This window comes from Sciurus vulgaris (genome assembly GCF_902686455.1).
Source record: "Sciurus vulgaris genome assembly, chromosome: 2".
NCBI lineage: Eukaryota > Metazoa > Chordata > Mammalia > Rodentia > Sciuridae > Sciurus > Sciurus vulgaris.
In genome coordinates, this window is record NC_136462.1 from 105,744,445 (window position 1) to 105,767,948 (window position 23,504).

Consider the following 23,504-nt stretch of genomic DNA (forward strand, 5'->3'; position numbering starts at 1 on the left):
AGAAGTTATGATTCTTTAAGTCAGTGTCTTCCCTACCATTAAATTTTATGTTGCTGATCCTGCTGCTGACACTTAATTAAAAAATATGGCCATTTCCTGGCCTTATAAAATGGATTGAAGGTTAACTGCCAGCTCTGCAAATGAGGTTCTGACAGCTCCTTTTTCTTTACCATCTCACTCTCCTCATGCTAGCTTGCTGCTCACTTCTGCTTTTTGGCTCTAGTTTATCTTTGTTGAGAATTTCCTCAACAAATCTGAAAAGCTGTTGATTAATGTTGACAATTTCCAGCACTGGTGTAGTGTGGTATAGTTTGTGGAGTACATTCCTCATATGATTTTCTCAGGGACTTTAAGAAAGGCAAGACAAGGACTATTATTTCTGTGTGAACAAATGAAAAAACAGAGGCACAGAGAAGACAAGTGATGTTGCTCAGGGTCACCAGCTTAATAAATGCCAGAGCCAGCTGAAAAACAGACTCCAAATCCAGTGCTTTTCTGTTGCATTGAGTGTGTGACCATGCTCTAGAGATGACTTAATTTCACCTGAAACTTTAGGATACATAGTATTCTTGACTCTCTGACTTTTTGAAAATCATTTGGGGATTTTTGTATAGGTTCCAGAGAAGGAAATTATGGAGTTGGAAGAACCTTGGGAGGCTAGGTATTAATAGCAGGAGAAGCCAAAATCTATTTGCTCTAAAGGCTCTTTATTAAGAACTTGGCATTGAGCCTTTTCCTTTTGAGACTCCATGAAAAGCTGGTTTGCCAAGCACCTGTCCTTGTCAGTGTTCCTCATTATCATCCTTCCCCAGTGAGACAGCACAGGAGACAATGATGAAGCAAGGAGAAAGGGAAGAAACGAAATTTATCAAGTACGTAGCCTGTGCTGGACATTGCTAGTTACTTTCCATATGCTCTGCATAACGTAAGAAGTTAAGAGTGGAATCAGACTTACCCAAGAGTGAGCACTGGATCTGCTTTTTATTAGCTGAGTGACCTGGGGAAATTTCTTAAAATTATAAATGGGATCATAACTGCTCCTACGTATGTGTGACAATGAAACGAGAATGCATAGTACCTGGCACACACTAACACTTAATTTTTAATGTATTATTGTTCTCTTTTTATTAAAAGGGATTCCTTCCAAATTAGATTTATTTCCCATATTTTATAGATGGGAAACTGAGGTTCAGGGACTTTAGGAAACCTTCCTAGGTAATAGTAGAGATAGATAAGCCTGAATCCAGAGCCTGGGCCTGTATGCAGGGATGCTGAGCTGGGTCTTCATTTACTCTGATTTTGAGGGGTTGCCTATGACAGTCATAACTAGAAGCCCCTTGTGGCCTTTAGGGGTCTGGTAGTGGAGTCAAGGCTTGAGTCTCTGGAAGCTGAGTAAATTAGTATTTTTCTCATCCCTCTTCCTGCCCACCTTTTACCCCACCATCATGGTCCCTGGGTCTACCTCCAGCTTTAGGAATGAGCATTTCTATTTCTTAGATTTCCTTCTGAAATTGTAGCTTCCTGTAGAGGGGTTCACACCTTCCCTGGTGAAAGTCAGAGTGAGTGTCCTGATGGAGGTCTGTATGTCCAGAGAAAGGCTGATTCTAGGAGAGAGGAAGGAAATGCTGACAGCAGAAGTAGAAAGTCACCCAAACAACGGCCCCCATCTTACCTCGGGCTATCCTGCTCATCAGACTCAGCTTCAGACTGAGCACCCCCATCCCCCCTGTCCCCCAGGAGCATTTTAGTGATTCTTTTGAGCCTTGGATTTCAGGACTGCACAGAGCATCAGAAGTATCTGGTGGTGTGCTGGAGCTGCTGCCTCCCACTGGCTCACAAGAACTGATTGTTGTGCACCTTTTCTCAATTCTATTTTCAGTGAGATATTACATGGGTAGTTTGAAATTAGCTGTGAAGTTGTCTTTACACTGTGGAGATCACATTCACCACAAATCAGAGCTTTTTTCTCCCCGGAGAACCTGTTATTAAAAATTTACTAACACAAAGTGAGTGTTTTTTTTTTTTTTTTTAATGTGCTATTTGTATTCAGAGGATTCAATATCAAAGGAAGAATCTTTACTAAATTGCCTTTGTGATAAGAAAATGTTCAAACTAATAAAATATGTACTATATAAAAAGAGAAAAAAATTACTAACATCTTTACTTTAACTCTGTTGTCTTAGTTAAGGGTTCTGGGTTTTGATCCTAACACCCCCACTTACAAGCTGAGTAACTGTGGTCATGTGACTTATCTTGCTGCTCCTCAGACTCAGCATTTGCAACATGGGGATAATCACACCACTTGGAAGGATTTTTTTTTTAATTAAGTGAAATAATGTATGCAAAACACTTAGAACTGTGCATGACACACTGTAAAAGGTTGCCAGATATTAATTCTTTCTTGGTCACAGCAATTTGGAAACTTAGATTATTTTAAAAAAATTTTTTAATAGTTATAGATGGACAGCATGCCTTTATTTTATTTGTTTCATTTTTATGTGGTGCTAAGGATTGAACCCAGTGTCTTACACATGCTTGGCAAGCACTCTGCCACTGAGCTATAGCCCTAGCACAAGACTTAGGTTCTTATCCACATTCTGCTGTAATCTATGTCTAACCTCAGGCAAATCATGCCAGCTGACAACCTGGGCTCTGTTACTTCATCTTCAGAAAAGAGGGGAGGAAGGACAGAAAAGGACTTAGATCATCTGAGATTACTTTTATAAATGTTTTAAAACTTTGTTGACTTTTTAAAAAAAAAATCATCACAGGACATTAGATGAACAGTACAAGAGAGTACTTTATCCCTGATCCTGGTCTCAGAGAAAGGGTCTGACTCTTCCCTTTGTCATGACTATAATCTAGAACCCTTCTTTTCTTTTAAAATTGAGAATGTGGATTACTTTATTTTTTGGATTCATCATCAATACTTACCTATTCAAACTCATTAGATTTTACCCATACTCACCCCCCTCAAAAACGTATAACAAATTCCTAAAACCTTGCTCTTGCCTGGCCCTGTCAGACTCCATTGTCACTAACCGATTTAAAATCTTCCTAATAATAAAAATAGGCCCTTTTTTCTTTTTTTCCAAACAGTTTTGTGTTACTCATCTTTTGGAGACAAATTATCCCAATTCCCTATTTCGGATACAAATTTTTTTTCCTAAAATAAAATTCTGAATATACATCTTCATAAGGTAGAAATGCTGTTTTTTTTTTTTTTTTTTTTTTTTTTTTTTCCTGGCACCTGGGATTGAACCCAAGGGTGCTTTTTATCTATTTTGAGATAGGGTCTTGCTAAGTTGCTGAGGCTGGCTTTGAACTTGCAATCCTTCTGCCTCAGCCTCCCAAATCACTGAGATTACAGGCACATATGTGCACCATGCTAGGCTGAAAGGCTTTTGAAACTTATTCTACTATATTTTTCTCTGCTGAAAATCCTAAACTTACAGTGAAATTTTAAAGTCAGAAGAAAGGAATCAAATGTCTTGGTTTTGTCCATTCTGCACTTAATGTAGGCATGTGACTGATAAACCTCTCAATGTGTCCAGTGCATTGTTGGGACTGTCATTCATTTTCCTTGTAATACTGGGCTGCAGTGCCTGGCTGGCACCAGGGCTCTCGTTTGCTTTTTATTGGACGGATTCTTGTTCAGTGCATGTTCCTAGCTGCTCACCTTCCTGGGCCTTAGCGGAGCTCAGAAGGAGGTGACCGCCATGCATTTGTGACATGATCTCCCCCAAATACTCAAAGGTGCCACACTAGGTTCTTCCTTTCTGGAAGGCACACAAGCCTGCAAGCCACCTGGTGGTATTCATTACACAGGCAAACACAAGGTGGTGGTATTTGAAAGCAGGAAAATGCTGCAATTTGATTCTCAGTCCCAGAAGCAGTCTTTTATGAAGCGTAGTCCAGTCAGCAGTCTGAGGCCATTCATTGTCTTCCACTCTAGTCAGGTTCTACAAGACTGAGAGGCGGATATTCTGTGATTCACTGTGTCAGGTCCTGTTAATTTAACTTTTTAAATATTTCTTAAATCTGTTCCTCCTCTAACTTTCCTCAGCTACCCGTGTTCAGACTCATCATCTTTTACTTTGTCCTATCAACTTTGTTGTGTATAATATACATGAATAAACTACATTTGTTTAAAATGTATACAGATTGAGTATCCCTTATCTGAAATGCTTAGGACCGGAAGTATTTGGAGTTTATCAAATTTTGGAATATTTCCAGACTGTACTGGTGGAACACCCCTAATCCAAAATTTGGAAATCTGAAATGCTCCAAAATACAACTTTTTTGAGTATCATGTCAGTGCTTAAAAAGTTTCCAATTTCAGAGCATTTTGGATTAAAGGTGCTCCACTTGTAATTCAGTGAGCTTTGTCTACAGACATGGAACATTTCTGTCATCCCCCAAAGACTCTCTGCAATCTATCCCCCCTCATTTTTTGTGGGGAGGTCACTTTTTAATCACCTTTTGTCACTATAGATTTGTTTGCATTGTATGTTAAGTGGCATCATGAAGTATTCTTTTGTGTCTGGCTTCTTTCACTTAGCATAATGATTTGAGACACATCCAAGTCAGTTACATTCCTTTTTGTTACACTGTAGTGCCCCATTCTGTGATTGTATTACAGTTTGTCTGTTCACCTACTAAGATACATTGAATTTCTATAGCTGTGGATAAAGTTGTGATGAGCATTACTGTGCAAGTCATTGTGTAGACATATGTTTTTATTCCTCTTGGATTAAATTCTTGGAATATGTGGGTCTTGGGTAGGTGAAGATTTTGCTTTTTAAGAAACTGTCAAGCATTTTTTCACAGGGTGGTATATTTGGCTGTCCTACCAGCACTTTGAGTATACCAGTTTTCCCATATCCTTACTCAGACTTAGTATTGCCTTTTTTTTTTTTTTTAACTTAAATGTTCTAGGGGGTGTGTAGTAGCATCTCATTGTGATTTTAATTTGAGTTTTCTTGGTGACTAATGAGGTTGAGCATCTTTTCTTTTTGAGCATCTTTTCATGTCTTTATTGGCAATTCATTTGTCTTAGTTTCTAAAGTATCCATTCAAATCTTTCACTCTTTGAATTTTGCCTATTGAATTTTTAGTTGCTCATTGAGTTGTAAGAATTCTTTTATATTTGGGATCAAGCCCTTTGTCAGCTAAACATACTATAAATATTTCTCTCATGTGCTTTCTTTTTAAAAAATATATATATTTTTAGTTGTTGATGGACCTTTATTTATTTATATGTGGTGCTGAGAATTGAACCCAGTGCCTCACACATGCTAGGCAAGTGCTCTACTACTGAGCCACAACCCCAGCCCTCATTTGCTTTCTTAATGATAAATATTGAAAATTTTTTATTTTGTTTTTATTTTTGATGAAGTTTAGTTGAACTTTTTTCTTTTGTGGTTTATGCTTTTTGTGGTACTAAGAAATGTTTACATACTGCAAGGTTGCAGAGATTTCCTCCTATGGTTTCCTCTGAGGATTTTATAACTTTTTCATTTAGATGATTCACTTTGAGGTAATTGTTATATTTCATGTGAAGTAAGAGTTGTCATTCATTTTATTCTCACAGCTATTCAGTTCTTTCATTTTGATATCTCTTTAATTCTAGATATTGGTGATCTATGCATTCTTTTTCTTCTTTGATCATTCTAGCTAGGGGGTTATCAATTTTATTGATTTTCTTAGAAAAATTAAAATAGTTTTTGGTATTGTTGATTTTCTCTATTGCCTGTTTTCCATTTTATTGAGTTTTTCTCAGGTATTCATTAATTCCTTTTCACTATTATTATTATTATTTTTTGCTTCTGTTTTTCTAGCTTTTTTTTTTTTTTTTTGATGGTGCTGGGAATTGAACCCAAGGCCTTGTGCTTCAAGGCAAGCATTTTACCAACTGAGCTATATTCCCAGCCCTTTTTCTAGCTTCTTGAGGTAGAACATTAGGTCATTGATTTTAGACCTTTTTTTCTTTCTCAATATAAGCCTTTAAAGCCATAAATGTCCTAAGCTCTGCTTCAGCTGCATCCTCAAAACTTGGATATGTTGTGTTTTCATTATCATCCAGTTCAAAATGTTTCCTAATTTCCCTTGAGATTTTTCTTTGGTTTATGGATTATTTAGAAGTGTGTTGTTTAACTTCTAAATTTTTGAGATTTTCCTAGCTTATTGTTTTTATTTCTAGTTTAATAGCATTATGGACAAAGAACCTACTTTGTATGATTTTAATTCCTTGAAATTCATTGAGAGTTGTTTTATGGCCCGGCCTATGGTTTCTCTTGATTAAATATTGTGAAAAAATATATATTCTATTGTTGGGTGTGTCCTATAAATACCAGTTACATTTAGGTTATTGATAATATCATTAACATATTTTTCCTGAATTTTGATTAGTTATCCTATCAGTTGCTGAGAGAGAGGTTAGTAAGATCCCTTACTGTGGTTTGGTCTATTTAATTCCATTGGTTTTTACTTTAGGTGTTCTGAAGCTCTGTTGTTAGATACACATTTTTAATTGTTTTGTCTTGATGATGAATTGACCTTTTCATCGTGAAATGTTGGTCACTACTTTTGTCTTGAATATTTTTTTTAGTTCATATTAATATGACCATTTCTAACCCTCTTATATCTACTGTTTACGTGGCATGTATTGTTCAATCCACTCATCTTCAACTGGCCTGTGTTTCTATATTAAAAGTTAATCTCTTATAGGCAACATATAGTTAAGGCTTAGCTTTTTCATATATTCTAGTAGTCTCTGCCTTTCAATTGGAGTCAAGTCCATCAACATTTAATTATAAAGGATAATTTGAGAGTAATTTTACTTATATGATTGGATTTAGGTTTACCATTTCATTATCTGTTTTCTGTTTGTTCTCCTTTGTTTTGTTTTGCTATGTTACTTTATACCCCTTTTCTTGCCTCTTTTTGGATTATTTCAATATTTTTTAGATGATCATTTTATCTGTAGGCATTTTGGCTGTATTTCTTTAATATTTCAGTGGTTGCATAGGAATTACAATATACACCAACTATTTGCAGTCCACTAAGAGATAATCTTATACCATTGCATGTAAAACGAAGAAAACTTGCAGTGATATATGTATGATAACCCCTCCCCTACTATTAAGATTGTCATATGCGTTGTCATATGCGTTGTATCTACAGTTATTACAAGCCCATAATATATTATTATTACTTTTGCTTTAAAAATTACTTGCTTTTTATTTCTCATGCTTATTGTTCATTCCTGAAATTCTAAGTTTCTCCCTGATATCATCCCTCTTCAGCCCAAAGAAATTTTATTTAGCATTTTGTGTAATGCAGGCCATGTAGTAAAACTTTTTCTTAGTTTTTCTTACCTGCTAATAAGGTCATAATTTAACTTTATTACTGAATGGTATAAAGCTCAAGTTGATAGTTTCTTTCTTTCAATACTCACTGTTTTGGGTTTCCATTCTTCCTGTTAAGATATCTGTGGTAAATCAAATGATTATTCCCCAGTAGGCAACAGATTGCTTTCAAGATTTTCTTGTGGTTTTCAGCAGTTTGGCTATAATATGTTTCTCTTTGAATTTATCCTGTTTGGGTTTGCTGAACTTCTTTTGTAAATGTCTGATCTTTAACAAATTCAAGAAATTTTCAGCAGAATATTTTTTCTGCTTTAGTTTTCCTCCCTGCCATTTCTGTGATTCTGGTATCCTTACTTTAGTCCTTGCCCCACTGTTCATGAAGTTCCAATTATTTTTTCATTATTTATCTTCTTTTTATTTTTAATATTTTTTAGTTGTTGATAGACCTTTATTTTATTTATTTATATGTGGTGCTGAGAATTGAACCCAGTGCCTCACACATGCTAGGCAAACACTCTTCCACTGAGCTACAGCCCTGGCCCAACTGAGCTATAAGCCCAGCCCTTGTCTTCTTTGAATTGGATAATTTCTGTTCATAAATCTTCAAATTTACTGACTCCTCCATCGTTTTCATTTTTGTCTCTCTAGCAAAAAAAAAAAAAAAAAAATTTTTTTTAAGTATTGTACTTCTCTGTTCTAAAATTCCCATTTGGTTCTTTCTTATAGTTTTTATTTTCTTTATTTCATCACTTGTAAGCATATTTTCCATTACTTCTTTGATCACAGTTACAATAGCTATATTAAAGTCCTTACCTGAAAATTTCATCATCTGAGTCATATCAGGATTGGTGTCTGTTGATTCTTTTCCCTTGAAAATAGATCATGTTTTCCTGAATCTTCATATGTCAAGTAATTTTGCATTATAAACTGGACATTATGAGTGCTTTGCTGTGGATACTTGATGTTTTAGTTAGCTTTTTCATTACTGTAACCAAAGATCTGACCAGAACAATGTAGACAAGGGAAAGTTTATTTGGGGCTCATGGTTTCAGAGGTTCATTCCATAGCCAGCCAACTCTATTCCTTTGGGTCCAAGATGAGGCAGGACATCATGGTGAAAGGGTATGGAGAAGGAAAGCAGCTCAGAACCTGACAATCAAGAAATAGACAGAGGTCTGCTCACCAGGGACAAAATATAAACCCCAGAGTCACACCCCCAGCAACCTACTTCCTTTAGTTACACCCTCCCTTCCTACAGTTACCACCTAGTTAATCCATATCAGTGGATTAATCCACTGATTAAGGCACACCTTATAATCTAATCATTTCACCCCTGAAAATTATTGCATTATTTCACACATGAGCTTTTGAGGGACACTTTGTATTTAAACCAGAACAGTTTAGTTTCTGTTTCTTTGTTCTGAAGATTATTGAGGTTTTTGTCTTAAAAAGAAATGAATTTTATTCAAGTCTCTGATAGATAATGCCTCAGGTCTAAGTTCCATTCTTTAAGTCTTAGCTGCAAACTTCTTTTAATTTACCACTCCTAAACTTGGATCAAGGATCTATCAGACACCTGAACTGAGTATATAAACAGGTTTCCAATCTCCCACACTTTTCATTTGACTTCTTACTTACTCCTGGTAGCCCTGTGCTCCTTCTCTTGGTTTCTTCTACCAGAACAATGGTCTTTATGACAAATTTTTATTGTGTCTGTGGCCACCACCACAACATTGCTACTCAAGGCAAAGCTACAAATGAAAACAAAAAATAAACAAAACAGAATACAGAGAAGTACTTATCACTTTTTCTAGTTTCAGAAACTTTCCTGTCTCTATTCAACTCTCTAGAGACCTTGTTAGCTGCCTTTTATCTCCTATCCGGTATGTATAGCTATTATTTGCAGCAAGATTGGTTTTGTGAGTACATTCTCCTGTATTTCTGAAGTATCCCTCTTACTCTTTTAGCTACCTAATTGCAGTGGCTTTCTGGGCTACCCTTCCTGTCTCTAGTCTGAATCCCTCTAATTCAGTTTTCACTTGGGAGCCAAGTAATTAAGATAAATTTTGGTGCTGACCTTACTTTTATGGGATTGACTTTTGACTCCTTGTAATAGTATCCATAGCCTGGTTGCTATTATAATGCAACGTGATACCTATTCTCAACCTAGTATGTTTCTACAGTCCTGGAGTACTCATGTACTTTGTCTTTTCTTACTCTCTCCCTTGCCTAACTCCAAGAACACCATTCCCTGTCCCATTTTGAGCTAGCTGTCCCTTGTGAACTCCCTCTTAGTATTCTGTGTCTCCCTATAATGAATTATCATATTGTTCTTTCTGCTCAGTTGTCTGTGCTCCCACAGGTCTGAGCTCCTCTGGGATTGTAAATTATGCCATGTCTTTTAAAACTGCTAACTACTTCTCCTTACCTAATTTCACAGACTGGCTCATATACAGAAGATAAACCAATATTTTTATTGATTGTATTAAATTTCATGAATATAAATATTTTATTTCTGTGCTTCTCTGGGTACCTAATGTGCATAGATAGTCTCCATGAAAGCAGAGGATTTGGGGCCACATAGCCACTATTCACTGCGTAGCTACTGGGGCATATCTGCTGACTTTATGTCTCTTATGCCCCCTGACAATAGGTTCTAGACCCAGCATTCTGTGAAATCCTTATCACTATAGTCTTTACACTGAAAAGCGGTAAGGCCACAGGATTGCTGGATTTCTCACAGTGGCAGGCCTCTTTTGCCTTTCTCTTTGCTGGTGAACAGGAGAGTCCAGATAGTGCCAGAGAAGGGTGTGTGTGTGTGTGTGTGTGTGTGTGTGTGTATGTATGTATGTATGTAAGAGAAAGAGAGAAAGGGAGAGAGAGGGAGAATGTTAAGATCCCCTTGGCAATAAGCCAGCACTATTCTTCATATTAAGGAGTGGGTGACAGATTTGGAGCCCATATAGGTCTGTCATAGCTGTCTAGCTGCTTGGGAATCTGGAATGTATTATCTTTCTTTACCCACTCCCTAATTATTAGAAGGAATCCATAGACCTTTACCTGGTGCAGAACACGGTTTTGCCTGAGAGCTGCAGCTTTGCTCCTTGGTATCACCTGTTTAGAGGGAGAGCTTCTGATTCTAACCTACATCCGTCTTTACAAAACAAATGAGCTTCTGTTTCCAATGTTTAAACTTCCATGTGCCTTCTAGTATCTTAGATCAGTGCCTCAGCTTCAGCTCCAACTTGAAAATAAGAAAAGACTAATGCTAACTAGAAAAAAAATTTTTTCTAGTTAGACAAATAACATGCCTATTGTAAAAGTATTTATACATTTATTTATTTGATAAATTTTATCTGACATCTACATGTCATGCTTCAAGGATAGAGCCAGGTAGATAAATACTGTCATTACTTCTTAGAAATTTAGTGTAGCATTACCAAAAAAAAAAAAAAAAATTATATATATGAACTTCTTAAAAAGCATCTGAAAACCACTGCTAACTTCTTTCTGATTTTTTTTTTTTTTTGGTGTGATTTGCCCTTTAAATTTCAGATACAATCACTTCATTTGGTTTTATTCCCATATCCTCAACTTTCATGCTCCTTTGTCCTTCATTTTCCCCATGAGACAAATTTCCAGTTCGTGAGCATCTAATCATCTACCTATGTAATGTTTGGCTCTGGCCTAAAGTAAAAAAAAAGAAAAAAGAAGCTATTCAGAATGCTAATTTTAATCCCAAGGAGCTTGTTCTATTTTATATGTTTGAGATTCTGAATTTTCCACACCTATGAAATACTAATTATTGAGTTATAGAGGTATTTCCCACTAAATTAAATTAATAGACTTACTCATTTTATAGTTTAATGAGGGAGTGTTAAAAGTTGAGCTGCACCTTATTTTTAATGGCAAAAAAGTGATAAATATCTAAAAGCCCATCAATAAGAGGCTAGTTAAATAAACAATGAACATCTGTAGGATGGAATCATGTGAACCAATTAAAATAGTTTGCTGACATAAAAAGAAAACTAGTAAACATGGAAAGATACCTATAACAAGTTGTTGACTAAAAAAAAACATTATTTTATAGACTAAGATATGCACCCATACTGATTTATGTAAAAGGATTCTATCAATGTATTTTTCAACAGCTATTATATAAGAGATGCTTAGTAAATACATTGTGATAGATGTCCGTGTCATAGGGGGAAATTAAATAATATATATAAATTGCATATTTGTGAGAAAACATATTTTGTTGACTAAAAATATTTTTCCCCTTATTTCTAGAATAATGAGCTACAAAGCAGGTTGGACTATTTAACAGAAACCCAACCCAAAACTGAAGTGGAAACCAGAGAGATTGGAGTGGGCTGTGATCTTCTACCCAGGTATTTAGGAATTTCCTGTTTTTCTGACCCAGATTCTTGTTTGACTTAAGAAAATACGTTACTGGATGGCTATTAACAGAATTGCATTCTTTCTACCAAAAACATTTCTGCAAAGCTAACTGGTGGTTGCTGTGGGTTCAGACTGGTTTCTGTGGGGGCAGAGACCTTGTGTGGGGTGGAGAGGACAGTGAAGGGGAGGCCTGGAGAAGCTACTTTGAAAGAGGGATTGGACCTACCAGTGAATGCTTGCATGTGTGCATTCATTCACTCAGCAAATAGATGTTGATCACCTTCCCTGTGCAAGACGCTTGTGACACAGAGAGAAGTAAGATTTGGTTCCTGCCCCAGAGTGGAGCCTGGAGGGACAGACAGAGATGCAGCAGATATCGATAACAGTATGAGAAGGTGGTACAAGGTGCCTTAGTAATGTAGAAGAAGGAGGGTCTAAATCTTGAACAAAGTTCCTCTGTTTTCCCCAGTATTGTAGCAGAGTATCATCAAGCATTTGATCAGGTTCATATATAAACCATCTGCTTGTCGTCAGCACGTCTGTGATGGTGATAGCCTTGTTGGTTCAGGGCATTCCTGGGCCAACACTGGCCTGTCCGTTGTTCAACTGCCCCACATGCCCAGGCCTGTGTCCATCCTGAGTCAGATTAGAGCCTGTGACTTAGTATTCTGCCCTTGGTAGCTTCCCATTTCCAGTTGCTCAAAACTGTGCGTGGCCTGAAGAGGACATAAAACTAATTTACGAGGATACTAATGACATCTGACTTGTGATTTAGCATTTTGTCACAAAATGCCTAATATCCTGTGAGCAAGAGGGGATTCTTGCATAAGCAGAGGCATTTGTGTGTGTTGTACTAACATTGGTGGTCCAGAAAAATGTTGAATCCTGGAAACTTGAATGGTTATATCTGGTGGGAAAGAGTGATAAGCCAGTCACCAAGCTGGGGTATGGAGTACTTGGTTTTAGCCTCCTAACTATCAGCAAGAATGCTTCTGGCAGGGCATTCTCGGTGGGACCTCAGTTTCCAGGTCTGTAAAGTCAGCAGTTTGACCAGGTGACCACTCAGGTCTTTACCATCTGTCATGCTGTAAGATAATACTTCCTTACTCTACTTTTTTAAAAAGCTCATTAATGATGCTTTTTTGTTCATTAAAATAAGCTACACATCATTCTCAAAGAAATTACCAAAAGCAGCATAAAATTCTTTCTTTGAAAATGTTCTTATTTACACTTCTTGTCTTCTGGTGTAGACAAGGCAATTTTATCATTCTGATATAATTAACAGAAAAAGTTAAAAGAAAAAATACATAAACAGACTCCAGGTCTCATCAATGTGTGATACAGTGTACATGATGAAAATATAAATAAAAAGAATGATTGATTGTGTTAAGGGACTCCTTTTGAAATATAAATAATTTGGCCATTTTTGTTTTTCAAGAACCAAGTGGCTTAGTCCACTCTAATTGCCCACATAATAAATCTTGTTTGGCTGAGACGGGTACAAAACTATGTCTGAAACCAATAAGTTGTTTGTTTTCTAATTCCCACATTTTGGCTTAAAACAAGCTTTTCAATTTGTATGCCCAAGCAGAGCCCAAGGCAAACTTTTATGGCTAAGTTATGAAACCACAAAGCGGTTTTCATAATGGAAGTGCTGACAGACCTTTAACTTATGGCCATGGTGAACTTGGAAGCCGCTTCAGTATCTAAAAGCAGTTTTTCCATAAATGTAACATTTGGTTTCCCCCAGGATCCATCTTAGCACTTTAACTACCTGGGTCAGTCAGCAGAGGAAATGAAAACTACATATTCCCATTTCCGAAAAGGCAGAGTAATATTTCATGCGTTTCCTCACAATTATTTATTAAGTGCCTACTATGTGAAAGGCAGAGGACAGGTCTTGCTGGTTAGGATCCAGAAGTTTTTGAGATAACTTTCAAAGGGCAATGGTTTTCCACCTGTGCTTCTTGGAGCTGCCTCACTCTGAGCCAGGGCTCCTAAAGAGAGACCTCGGTGCTGGGGGTGAGGAGGGTTAGTGAGGTTGCGGCCTGGGGGGCCTCCCTCCCTCCCCACAGCAATCTGAGTCCATTTTGAATATTGGATTCCAAGTAAGATTTTGTTTGAATAGAGTTCTGTAGTCAGAAATAAATTGGACTCCCCCATCCCTGGCCTAGTTGAATCCCCATGTTTTATAGGTAACAGAACTGAACCCCAGAGAAATAAGGTGACTCCCTGGAAGCCACACAGCCAGGGTGAGAACCAGGCCCGAGTCTTGGGGTACATTTGTAACTGGAAAATACTTGATAGAGTTGCTAAGTTGTGTCATGTATGTTTTAACAAAATTTTTGGACTTCAAACTCGTATCTAACTAATAAAAGATGCCATGGTGTTTTCCAGAATATTTGTTAAACAGTCACCTCCAGAGTATTTTCAGTCAATGAATGCAGTGAATTAAACCTCAATTACACAAAAATGCTTTTATACCCTATTCTCTGATGAAAAACTGAGCAGTGTGGTCTAGGTGGGGAGTCTAGGTCCCCTGGATTCCCTATCCCACCAGCTGCTACCGCCTTATCTAATCTCTCTGAAACCTCAACTCTTTCATCCTTAAAATGGGAATGAAGAAAACAGTTTCAAATCTCACTGGATTGCTATGAGAATGAGTTGAAAAAGTGTACACAGCATTTAGCATGATAACTAGACTAAAGTTAAGCACTTAATTAAAATTAGCTACTATTTCTATTAATTAAACTAAAAACTCAGATTTCACATGTAAAACGCTGTGTCAAGTATAAATGAATTTGGGTATGCTAACACAGTTTCATTAACTTAATTTAATTGGAGGTAATTAGTACATTTATAAAATGGATTGATAGCCTAATTGAATGGATAGTGCACCCTTCAATTCAACTCTCAGCTCCTTAACCTGGGTAGGACTCTCCCCTCCTGGTTCTTTCTCTACCTCCTTGGCTTGTGCTTCTCCGTCTTATTGATGGTGCCTCTTTCTTCTCCAAAGTGGGAGCTCCTCATGCATTTTTCTGGGTTCTAGTAGTTCCTGGCTTTACCTTGCCTCCCTGTGCCTGAGGTCTGAGTAATGTACCTCTCTCCACAGGAGTCCCCATTCCCCATCCCCTGCTGGGCTCTCCCAGCAGGCAGCCACTTGTTCTTCTTCATTTCCCTATCAAAGTCAGTCCCTCTTAGAAGTGGTTTAGAATGCTGACTTAGAAGTTATACCTAGGACTGGGTCCTGGATCTGCCTCCTGCTTCATCTGTGCTTTGGGCAGATTCCTAACCTGTTTGAATTTCAGCTTCCTCACCTTGAAAATAAAGATTTGGGGGTAATCCCCTCCTGAGCCAAGCCAGCAAGGGGGTCAAGTGAGATAACAGGCTTAAATAAATGCAAGCGTCTGCATTTGCATATTTCTCTGGATGCCGCCACCACTTCCCAGCTCAGTGTATTACAATCACTGTGGATTGTTTTGCTCCTGAACTCACTCACTCCTCCTGGGCTGCCTTTCTCCTCAGGATTTGCTTCAGACCCTCTGGCTCCTATTGCCACCAGGCTGCCTGAGACCAGTCTTCCCCTTAGTGGGAATCTATCTATCCAGTACCCTCTCCCTGCCCCTAAGGTCCCCTCCTCAACTTCTGCCCCTCTGTCTAACCTTTCTGTTCCTGAATTTCTAGTGAGCAAGTATCTTACAAGGTGAGGGAAAAAAAAAAAAAAAAAAAAGACAAGGAGTGACTTATTGTTAAGTTCAGGGGCTTTTAAACACCTTTTACTTTTGTTTCTTTTTTCATTTAAAGACAGAGGAGTTTGGTTTGAAAAGTATGATACATGTTAATTAAAGTCATTGAGAACAATTTCAGGTTGTCTAGCTTTCATTTACAGAGAAAAGTGAAAATCCAAAAGAAAAGAGACCTTTCTTTCTTCTGCCCTTAGTGAAGTGAAACAGTTTCCAGGAAACTCATCAATTATGTCTTAATAGGTGCAATTTGATAAAAAAACATTCCCATGGTCATAAGTGCACAGCACATAGTATGTGCTTTAAAATGCTCACATTTTCACATTTCTGTTGCAGAGATTGGAATGCAAAGTCGACTTTTGGGGAAAACTTTTTTTTTTTTTTTTTTGATTCTGCTAATGCCCTTAGTTGGGAGTGGTGGTTACCCTTTTGTGGATTAATAAAAGGTTAATAATAGCCTGAATGTATTAAAGAAAGTAGGTGAATTTCAGTTCAGTGATTGAAATTATTTGTGCTCTTGAAATCCTGTTGTTTCTTAGTGACCTGCTTAACAAAATACTCCACTTTTTTTTGTTTTCAGAGGTTGGGATATGAGTGCCTGTTGTTGAAATCCAGAAGGTTCACCTTTATAAATATTTCTGCATTTTATGGGCTTTTAGAATATTGTCACTGGAGACCATTTCTGTTTTGAGGAATTTTCACAGGAGTTGGCACAAATTGCCATCTGGCTTCTGCCCCTGCCACTTGCCTATATTGCCTGGTCAGGTCTCTAGGGACCCTGCAGTGCCAGGTCCCATGGATTCCTATTTGTGGCAGGTGACACTGGGATCACTCACTCCTCAAAATTCCTTCCATCTCTGGCTTCCATTGTCATCTGTATATAGAATGACAGCTGTGTCCAGCCTGTGTGAGCTGCTGGAGTCATGAAGATGACCGAGATGTGGTTTTCGCTCTCAGAGAAATTATACCTAGTGATGGAGACAAATGTCTATGAGTGCAACATGAGATGATTCCCATGACATGGCAGAGCCTGTACAAGAGTCATTTTCAAGGCATCTATGGGGGTTGGAAAACATGGGAAGACATGGTGGACCTCTGGAGGGGAACATGTGAAGTTTAAGGCCTGGCCACCATGCTTCTGATACACCCTGTCCCACTTTGTGAATGATTGGACAGGGGAAGTTAGGGGAAAGGTTGACTCTCATATTTCATATGCTTTTCATCATTGTTTCAGTCAGGAACCCACATATTCAACAACCCACAAATCTCAGTGGCTCAGCAGCATAAAGATTAATTTTTCATGTCATAGTCAAAGACAGGTCGTATGGGCCTCACTCCACACAGTCATTCAGGAATCCATGATTTTTTAAAAATTTTTTATTTGTTCTTTTTAGTTATACATGATAGTAGAATGTATTGTGACATATCATACATACATGGAGTATAACTTCTCATTCTTGTGGTTGCACATGATGTGGAGTTATACTCATCATGTATTCATATATGAACATAGGAAAGTTATGTCCAATTCATTCTACTATCTTTTCCATTTTCATCCCCTCTCCCTTTCTCCCATTCCACCCTGTCCAATCTGGTGAACCTCCACTACCCGCCTATTGTGAGTCAGCAGCCACATATCAGAGAGAACATTCTGGCCTTTGATTTTTGGGATTGGCTTATTTCACTTAGCATGATATTCTCCAGATCCATCCATTTACAGACAAAGGCCATAGTTTCATTCTCCTTTAAGGCTCAATAATACTCCATTGTATATATGTACCACATTTTCTTTATCCATTCATCTGTTGAAGGGCTCCTAGGTTGGTTCCATAGTTTAGCTATTGTGAGTTGAACTGCTATAAACATTGATGTGGTTGCATCACTGTAGTATGATGATTTTAAGTCCTTTGGGTATAAACCCAGGAGTGGGATAGTTGGGTCAAATGGTAGTTTCATTCCAAGTTTTCTGAGAAATGCACATACTGCTTTCCAGAGTGGTGGCTTCAATTTGCAGTCCCACCAGCAATGTGTGACTGTACCTTTTCTCCCACATCCTCACCAACATTTATTGTTGCTTATATTCTTGATATCTCCAGCCATTCTGACTGGAGTGAGATTAAATTTCAGTGTAGTTTTAATTTGTATTTCTCTAATTGCTAGAGATGTTGAACATTTTTTCATATATTTTTGACCATTCATATTTCTTCATTTGGGAAGTGTCTGTTCAGATCCTTTGCCCATTTATTGATTGGGTTATTTGTTTTTTTGGTGCTAAGTTTTTGAGTTCTTTGTATATCCTGAAGATTAATGCTCTATCTGAGGTGCAGGTGGCAAAGATTTCCTCCTATTCTATGGGCTCTCTTTTCATGTTCTTGATTGTTCCTTTTGCTGAGAAGAAGCTTTTTAGTTTGAGTATGTTCCATTTCTTGATTCTTGATTTTACTTCTTGCACTTTAGGACTTTTGTTGAGGAAGTCAGGTCCTAAACTGACATGATGGAGATTTGGGCCTCTTTTTTATTCTAGTAGGAACAGGGTCTCTACTCTAGTGCCTAAGTTCTTGATCCACTTTGAGTTGAATTTTGTGCAGGGTGAGAGATAGAGGTTTAATTTCATTTTACTTCATATGGATTTCCAGTTTCCCCAGCACCATTTGTTGAAGAAACTATCTTTTCTCCAATGTATGTTTATGGCGCCTTTGTCTAGTATGAGATAAGGGTATTTATGTGGGTTTGTCCCTGTATCTTCTATTCTGTACCATTGGTCTTCATGTCTGTTTTGGTGCCAATACCATGCCATTTTGTTACTATGATTCTGTAGTATAACTTAAGGTCTAGTATCATGATGCTTCCTGCTTCACTTTTTTTGCTAAGGATTGCTTTGGCTCTTCTGGGCCTCTTATTTTTCCAAATGAATTTCATGACTGCCTTTTCTATTTCTATGAATAATGTCATTGGCATCTTAATGGGAATTGCATTGAATCTCTATAGTGCTTTTGGTAGTATGGCCATTTTGATAGTATTAATTTTGCCTATCCAAGAATATGGGAGATCTTTCCATCTTCTAAGGTCTTCTTCAATTTCTTTCTTTAGTGTTTAGTAGTTTTCATTGTAGAGGTCTTTCACCTTTTTTGTCAGATTGATTCCCAAACATTTTATTTTCTTTGGGATTTTGTGAATAGGGCAGTTTTCCTAATTTCTCTTTCAGTTGATTCATCACTGATGTATAGGAACACATTTGATTTATGGATGTTAATTTTATATCTTGCTACTTTGCTGAATTTGTTTATGATGGAACCCAGGATTCTTTCATCTAGTGATGCCCTGGGCTTTGGAGTCCTCCTGGCTCCTCCACTGCATTGTCTGCATAAAAGAGAAGACAGTGAGCATGGAGGAATATATAGAAGGGCCATATGAGGTAAACCTGAAGTAATGTGAATCATTTCTGCCCATTGTGTCACATGGCTTACCTAACTTAAAGGGGAGCTGTGAAATGTAGTTGAGTTATATATCCAGAAAGATAAAAATGGGGTATGTCTCTATTAGTCACAGGCTCCTGTTAATTCTGTCTCCTAAATATCTCCCTAAAATTGATACTTCACTTCTGTTACTGCTGTTGGAATTCTCATCTCTTTTTCACTTGCTAACCACCAAGAACTCCCTAACCTTCTACCATCAGGTCAGCTTTTCCTTAGACAACTTTCAGCCGTTCCAGAGAAATCTTACTAGAATAAAAACCCATCATGGTTTCCTATCCCTTCCTGAGATCCTTAGCAAGGTACTCGAGTCCTTTCTCCACCAGTCTCTTTTTTGCTACTTTTGATTATGAATCCCTTGCTCCGCTCATCCAGACATGTCTCCGATCCACATCTGCAAATTGTGCCTTCATCCTCCTTTGCCCTGGCACATAATATCCCTTCTGCCTGAAATCCCCATCTCCTCTTTGCCTCCTTGATGATGCCATGCATCCCTCAAGATTCACCTTCCCTATATAAATTCCCAGATGTGAATTTCTTGGTGATGCTAAATTGTTCTGCCCTCAGTTAACTCATCATGTGTTCATTCTTCATTGCTCAGGGTCCTGGGAGGAAGGGAAGATTGAAGGAGTTAAATGAAGGGGCCATTTAGAAACCTTTGGGCAACTGTACAGGAAATAACTAAGGAACAGCAGCATGCTCTAGAGCTGGTAACAGTGGAAGCTGTAACCACTTGTCTTAGTCTGTTTTACTTTGCTCTGATTGCACTTCGTGGTGGATGATATCACAATGGCCAATGCACATGTGAAAAAAGAAAAAGAGGTCATGTGGTAAGACAGGAAGCAAGAGACTGAGGAGGGACAATACTTGTTCTTTTTATGACAACCTACTCTGAGGAACTAATCTACCCCTACTAGCCCTTAGCCACTCCCATCAGACCCCATAAATCCAGCATGGGCTGGAGCGCTTTTCACCTAGGCCCCATCTCTGAAAGATTCTACCACCTCCACATGCCACCCTGAGGACCAGACTTCCAGCACATGAACCTTTGGTGGATACACCCAATCCATATCCAAACCATAGCACCACCATAGTCCTGAAGAGGCAGCGGAGAAGGCTGATAAAAGAGAGCAAGGGCAGAGATGTACCTGTGGCCTTTGAGAGAGGAATATAGCAAGATACCCAGATGCAGCCTAGCTGGAAGGAAACAAGTGTGCTGACTTTCTGCCCACCCATTCTCTGATCCTTAGCTGCCATCTCCAAGTTGATTAGAACAAAATGAGGAAGAAGTCCATTGATGCTGACTTTCAAGTCAGCTTCCCAGAGCATAGAGCAAGTGAAGAAGGGTGGAAAATAGATCTGAATGGGCAAACGGAGAATCCAACACAGCTCTACGTCTCTATTATAGTACCTAACACATTATATTAAAATTACTTATATGCATGTCTTTCCTGCCAAGGTATGAGCTCCTTGATTGTATGTTTTATATTTTTCTGAATCACTTATGCCTTGTGTACCTTCAAAAGTTTCTAAAAATTATGTTCCTGTCTTAATCTATTTGGATTACTATTATAAAATACCATAAGCTGAGTGAGTTGAACAACAGAAATTTATTTCTCACTCCTCTGGAGTCCAGGAAGTCTAAGACCAAAATTTGTTTTCCAGTGAAGACCCACTTTCTGACTCATAGATGGCACCTTCTCCTTGTGTCCTCTTGTGGCACGTGGGATTCTCACTCATGGGTGCCCTACCCTTAGGACCTAATCACCTCCAAAGTCCCTGCCTCCTAATGTCATTACCTTAAGGGTTGGGATTTCAGCATATGAATTTGGGAGAACCAAAGCATTCAGTCTATTGCAGATCCCTTTTGTAATCTTTGAATGAAATATTAAACTGCAGTCTTCTTGTTTTTAAATGCTGAAAACCATTTCCTCAAGTCATCTTGCCATGCAAAGAACATGGAAGGTTTTGTTTCATCTTCCTGATCTGCCTTTTCTCATTTCTCAGCCAAACAGGCAGGACTCGAGAGATCGTGATGCCTTCTAGGAACTACACCCCGTACACAAGAGTCCTGGAGTTGACCATGAAGAAAACACTGACATAGGCATTTGGGTACATGCACTTTCTACAGGTGGGCAAAGCCCCTGAAACCCTATGGCTCCAAGTCAGGAAGGGGTGACTGTTGCTTCCTCATATACACAGTATAAGCAGGAGTGGAAATTGCTGAGCCTCTGATCCACTTCCAAGACAGGAAGGAAAAGTGAAGGCAGAGGGGACACACAAGGGAGAGGTCTCTAAGGTCATATTTCAGACACCCAACCAATGTTACCCTGCTGTACTGCATCATCATTTGTTTCCCATGTAGACACTGAAATCCTAACAGAATTTCACAATTTATTTTCTGTTTTGCTAGAGTTTGGCTGGAAGGGAAAATGGCATTAATTTGAAATTTCATGTTACTCATGCCAGGGTGGGTTGTTATAGCATGAAGGTTTTGTTTACCCATAAAAGTATTAGAGGCAGTGTTTCTCTGGCACTAAGAAGCCTGTTCACGAAAAGCATAGGCACCTGGAAAAACTTGAACCTGGAAGGAAGGATTCCCAGCATATAGTGCTCTCTCCTCATGGTCTCGAGGGTCTGTGCAGGGTTGTGGGAGCCACCATTAGAGACTTGTGTGGTCCAGACAAGCTTCATTCGATTGCTAATCCCTTATTTTAATCTGTGCCGTATGCCTTCATAGAACCAGCTGAAATCACTGTATTTATTCAACCTGTGATTTTTTTTCTTTTTTCACTTTAACTTAAAGAGAATTTTGTATGTTGTAGAAATTTAATCATTTAATGTTTTCAGTATTGATTGGTGTTTTTGTTAAAAGAATGAGTAATTTGTTCAGACATGCTCTACTTTGATATTATAACCTATATCACATATGTTTAATAAATACCATATATTTTGTTCTACTAATGTTGTCCCTGTGTTTCATTCTTGACCATGTAGAAGGGATACAGAGCAGACCAGGCTCTGGAATGAGTGTCAAGGTCATATCACAGTGATCTTTCAATCAGTATGATCTACAGAAGCATTTAAAAGCCTAAGATTTTATGCATATTTGTATGTGCGTGTGTGTGTGTGTGTTTCTTTTTAATTTCTGAAATGTATTTAGCTAACTCACCTTCTGAAAAGAGTAAGATATATTCATGATCACAAAATGCAAAAATATTTTTTCCTTGTAAAAATTCCCTCCCTTTTTCCAGATTCTCCTTTACCTCCCCCAGCTTGAAAAAAGAAAGCCCACAAAATTGAAGGAATTACTGTGAATTGGGATAAAGAAGAAAATGTGCATTTTGGAACCAAATTTGTATGTAAACTCTGGCTCTGGGATCTTGAGGAAGCTATAATATTCTCTGAATATAGTTTCATCCCCTCCCAACTCAGGAAAATCATACTTACTGAATAGGATGATGTGAGTAGCAAATGAGGTGATGCACAGAGCGGCTTGACCCGGGGCACGCACCTGGGCAGCAATTGTGATCACTCTGGAGGTTGGCTCCCAGGTGACCCCACACTTGTGGAATGTTCTAGTAGCAAGATATCAGGCACTATAGAAATCACCAGAAGGAGCATGCAGAGCAAAGGCTATCCTCAGAACCAGGAGATAGGGAAACTGGGCTCAGAGAGGGGCAGAGGGTCCTGGGAGCCCTGTACCCAAGGAGAAGCTGGCCTGGAAGCGATTTCTAAATGAAATGCAATGACTTAAAAAATGCCAGTTTTCATGAGACCAAGGCAGAAATGAAAACTGTTCTGTAAACATTTCTCCATTTCCTCCTTTCTCCCTCCCTTAAAATGAGCAAGAAAAAGAGAAAGGAAAACTTAAGGAATTTTAAATTTAAAGAATGCTTGGGATCATTCTACAGCTGGGGCCTTTGTATTTTAAATCAACCTTCAACATGTGGAGAATTCCAAACATTGTGCAGACTGAAACTGAAAGAAACTGAGAGAGAATCCTTTTAGATCCAATAATGCCAACAATGCTAACCCTCAGTATGAAAGAGTGACATCCACCCACTTCTTCATGAGCATGAGTGTAGTATAGAAGTGAGGGAGTGAATTCTAATATTACATAGCAAACGTAACCTCTGAAAGAACAAAAGCATATACATTAGGGTTTTTAAAAATAGTATTCTATAATAATTCTTCAAATTAATATTTTCATTCCAGGACTTCCAGACTTTCTTAAACATACACATATATCCCACTTATTTTGTTCTGTTTTAAAAATACATTCAACTCCACTGAGAAGCAGAATCATGTGGTTTTTAAGAGTGTGGGCTCTGGAGTCCAACTGTCAGAGCTCAGTGACTAGTGTGTTCATGGTAAGTCATAGAACCACCTGAGCCCCTGTAAAATGGGAACAGTGATAGTTTCTTCCTAGCGGAGTTGTTGCATAAAGAAATGAGTTAGTCCTCATGAAGTTCTTACAATAGTGCTTAGTACAAGTGGGCTCCTTCAATACTATC

The 23,504-nt window shown here is 38.2% G+C and overlaps 1 protein-coding gene and 1 long non-coding RNA gene across 3 annotated transcripts in view; one reads left to right on the top strand and one right to left on the bottom strand.

Annotated features, from left to right (window-relative positions):
* MYZAP (myocardial zonula adherens protein) overlaps positions 1 to 21,947 on the top strand; it is an 83,274-nt gene extending 61,327 nt beyond the window's left edge. For both annotated transcript variants that reach the window (XM_079125925.1, XM_079125924.1), the window contains 2 exons: positions 11,661 to 11,761; positions 20,995 to 21,947. In XM_079125925.1, coding sequence (XP_078982051.1) covers positions 11,661 to 11,761; positions 20,995 to 21,091 — 198 coding nt within the window. In that variant the 3' untranslated portion in view covers positions 21,092 to 21,947. The remainder of the gene's footprint in view (positions 1 to 11,660; positions 11,762 to 20,994) is intronic.
* Positions 4 to 20,711, bottom strand: LOC306653086. Its single transcript, XR_013761632.1, has 3 exons — positions 16,351 to 20,711; positions 8,184 to 8,519; positions 4 to 1,604 (listed from the first exon to the last, which is right to left on the bottom strand). It is a non-coding gene; the product is annotated as an uncharacterized lncRNA (long non-coding RNA).
* Positions 21,948 to 23,504: the final 1,557 nt, after the last annotated feature.